Source organism: Electrona antarctica (genome assembly GCF_951216825.1).
Source record: "Electrona antarctica genome assembly, chromosome: 3".
In the NCBI taxonomy this organism is placed as follows: Eukaryota; Metazoa; Chordata; class Actinopteri; order Myctophiformes; family Myctophidae; genus Electrona; species Electrona antarctica.
Window position 1 is genome coordinate 29,342,581 of NC_136808.1, and position 2,500 is coordinate 29,345,080.

Below are 2,500 nucleotides of genomic sequence, written 5' to 3' on the forward strand. Positions count from 1 at the left end.
TTAGATCTTGTACTCACTTGTGAAATGTCCAACATACCAGCCTCCTCATGAACAGAGTGATTCCTGCTTCCTCACTCCTCCATTAGTCCAAACTGACTCCCCAGGCAGCTTGGGCGTTGGCTATTTAAAAGCTTCCGTTGATTGCCTTACTGGCTGCAGGTGCGTCCATGTCCAGGCTCCCATTGGCTGCAATACCTGTACAGGGTAATATACTCCCTCTATTACCTCCCCCAGCCTCCTTATGTGGGGAATAGGCCTGGCTGTTTCCCCTGGTTTGCCACACTACATACAATGCAATGTCAAGGTGTGGGTTTGTCCATATGTGTTCAAATACAATGTCCATCTATTTGCCAGAGAATCTCTGTGTTTACTTATTTATATCCAAAATAATGACTCTTTCCCTTAGAAAAAACTTGCACAATCCACACGTTTCACATATTTAATGTATTTGCTAAATAGATGTATTTGCTAAATAATTATTTGAAATCGAAATAGTTCGATTTCAAATAATTGAATCGTACCGCCATAATTAACCAATATCGTCCATGTATCGTATCGTCAACCATGTATCGTGATACGTATCGTTAAAATGTATCATTACACCCCTAATATATGCCTTGTGTGTGTAATGGGCTATTGAGAAGTGGGTCGCCTGGTTTTTCATGTTACAAAGAAATGGGTCCCTTGAAAGAAGTTTGGGAACCACTGAAGACAGCCTGTATGTTACCATCTTTGGCATTGCTTTGGTTCAATGCTTTAAAGTAGTGTGTGTCTGCCTGTCTGTGTGTGTTTGCCAATGTATTAAAAATGTATATTTATATTCAGATGTGGATGAGTGCCAAGCCATTCCTGGTCTGTGCCATGGAGGAAACTGCATCAACACGGTGGGGTCCTTTGAATGCAAATGCCCTGCAGGACACAAGTTCAACGAGATCACACAAAAATGCGACGGTAATAATTGAATAATGTCTATAAAATGTTCATATTACAGTTGGAATTATGGCAATTGTTAGTCGAAGCCCACAGTCACGTGCTTTATTGGTCTGACATTTCCTAATTAAAAGTTTTATACAGCAAGGTTAGAGCCCACATCCGATGGATTGTGGTCAACACCAGCTCTGTCATGGCATCCTGATTATTACCGTGGAGGCAAAGTATGCCTTTATACCCCCCCTTAGTTGAACCCAACCAAAGCAGTGCTTTGATTTCTCTGTTTCTGTATAGTAGATGCTTTGATACAAACACTGGATAGATTTGTTAGACTTATTTTCTATCATGGTAGAGACTCCATACTACACTAATGCAATGCACCATCAATTTACTGGTGTGCAGTACAAGTCTACAAGACCTTCTTCAGAATTGTATGTACGTCTAAAAAAATATTACTAAGATTTTGGTTTTGCTGGCAATGTGTTTCTAGTAATGTGTCTCTTTGTGATCGTTCTCTTACAGTAGATTAGTTTTTTAAATTATGCTATTGATTGAACTTGGCCGTGTTAAAAACTTCCATCTTAATTATGGTAGTATGACAGTGTTTTGGTCAAGAGACTGCAATCAGTTTAATATGCAGCCCTTTGCAGTGCAGGTAAGATGTTTAGAACTAACTTATTTTATTTGCCGGAGGGTGTAATTGTCAATATCTGATTGGCAAGCGGAGTTGGCTGATCACATTATATAGCCCGGTTTCACTTGAAGGCCACTGAGAATCCAATTATTCTAAAGTTCAAAGTCTTTGAACTGAAGTCTTTAATAAAAACCTGCTCACAGCATCTCTAACCTAAATAAAGGCCCACTTTACTAGATATTAAGACTGTAAGAAATAGGGACTTATTAACAAACCTGTATGATGAATTCCAGACCGAGTTTAACTCTGTTGGGTTGAAACAGACTGTGCAGGGTTTTGCGGCAATCATTTTCAGGGTAAAGTATGTGCTGTTTTATGCCCAGAAATAAACGCCGGAAAACTTCTGGACTGTGTAAAAGACATTTGAAATGGGCCTACGTTATATTCCTTAACAGACATTGTGCATTGTGATGTGCACTTTGTGCAGTCAGTGGTTTGCTGTACTAAAAAGCAGGGTAGCAAACAAAAGTCCTGGATTTAATATCCTGCAACAATGCCTATTTCAATTGTCAATGTCAGCATGTTCTCCATTCACTCTATATTTAAAATGTTATGTTTTGACTTTCAACTTCAATCAGGCTCATCTTCAAGTTTGATCATTTACAGTAGGATCACATCATAATGTTTTACAGCAATGTAAAGTCCATGAACCTGAACTGTGGGCCTCCTCCTCTCTTTGCAGATCTGGATGAGTGTTCTAACATCCCGGGGCTGTGTGCTGGAGGTGAGTGCTCCAACACGCCTGGGAGCTACTTCTGCAAATGTCCCCTGGGATATTACACACCGTTGGATGGCTCCAGGTGCATAGGTAAACACGCACGCACGCACACATGCACGCACGCACGCACGCACGCACGCACGCACGCACGCACGCAC

General features: G+C 40.8%; 1 protein-coding gene across 1 annotated transcript in view; it reads left to right on the plus strand.

Moving 5' to 3' along the window:
- The window catches only part of fbn1 (fibrillin 1), an 88,789-nt gene that overhangs the window by 21,350 nt on the left and 64,939 nt on the right, over positions 1–2,500 (plus strand). Inside the window, exons 8-9 of the mRNA XM_079497310.1 lie at positions 826–951; positions 2,307–2,432. Of these exons, the coding sequence (XP_079353436.1) occupies positions 826–951; positions 2,307–2,432 (252 nt within the window). The remainder of the gene's footprint in view (positions 1–825; positions 952–2,306; positions 2,433–2,500) is intronic.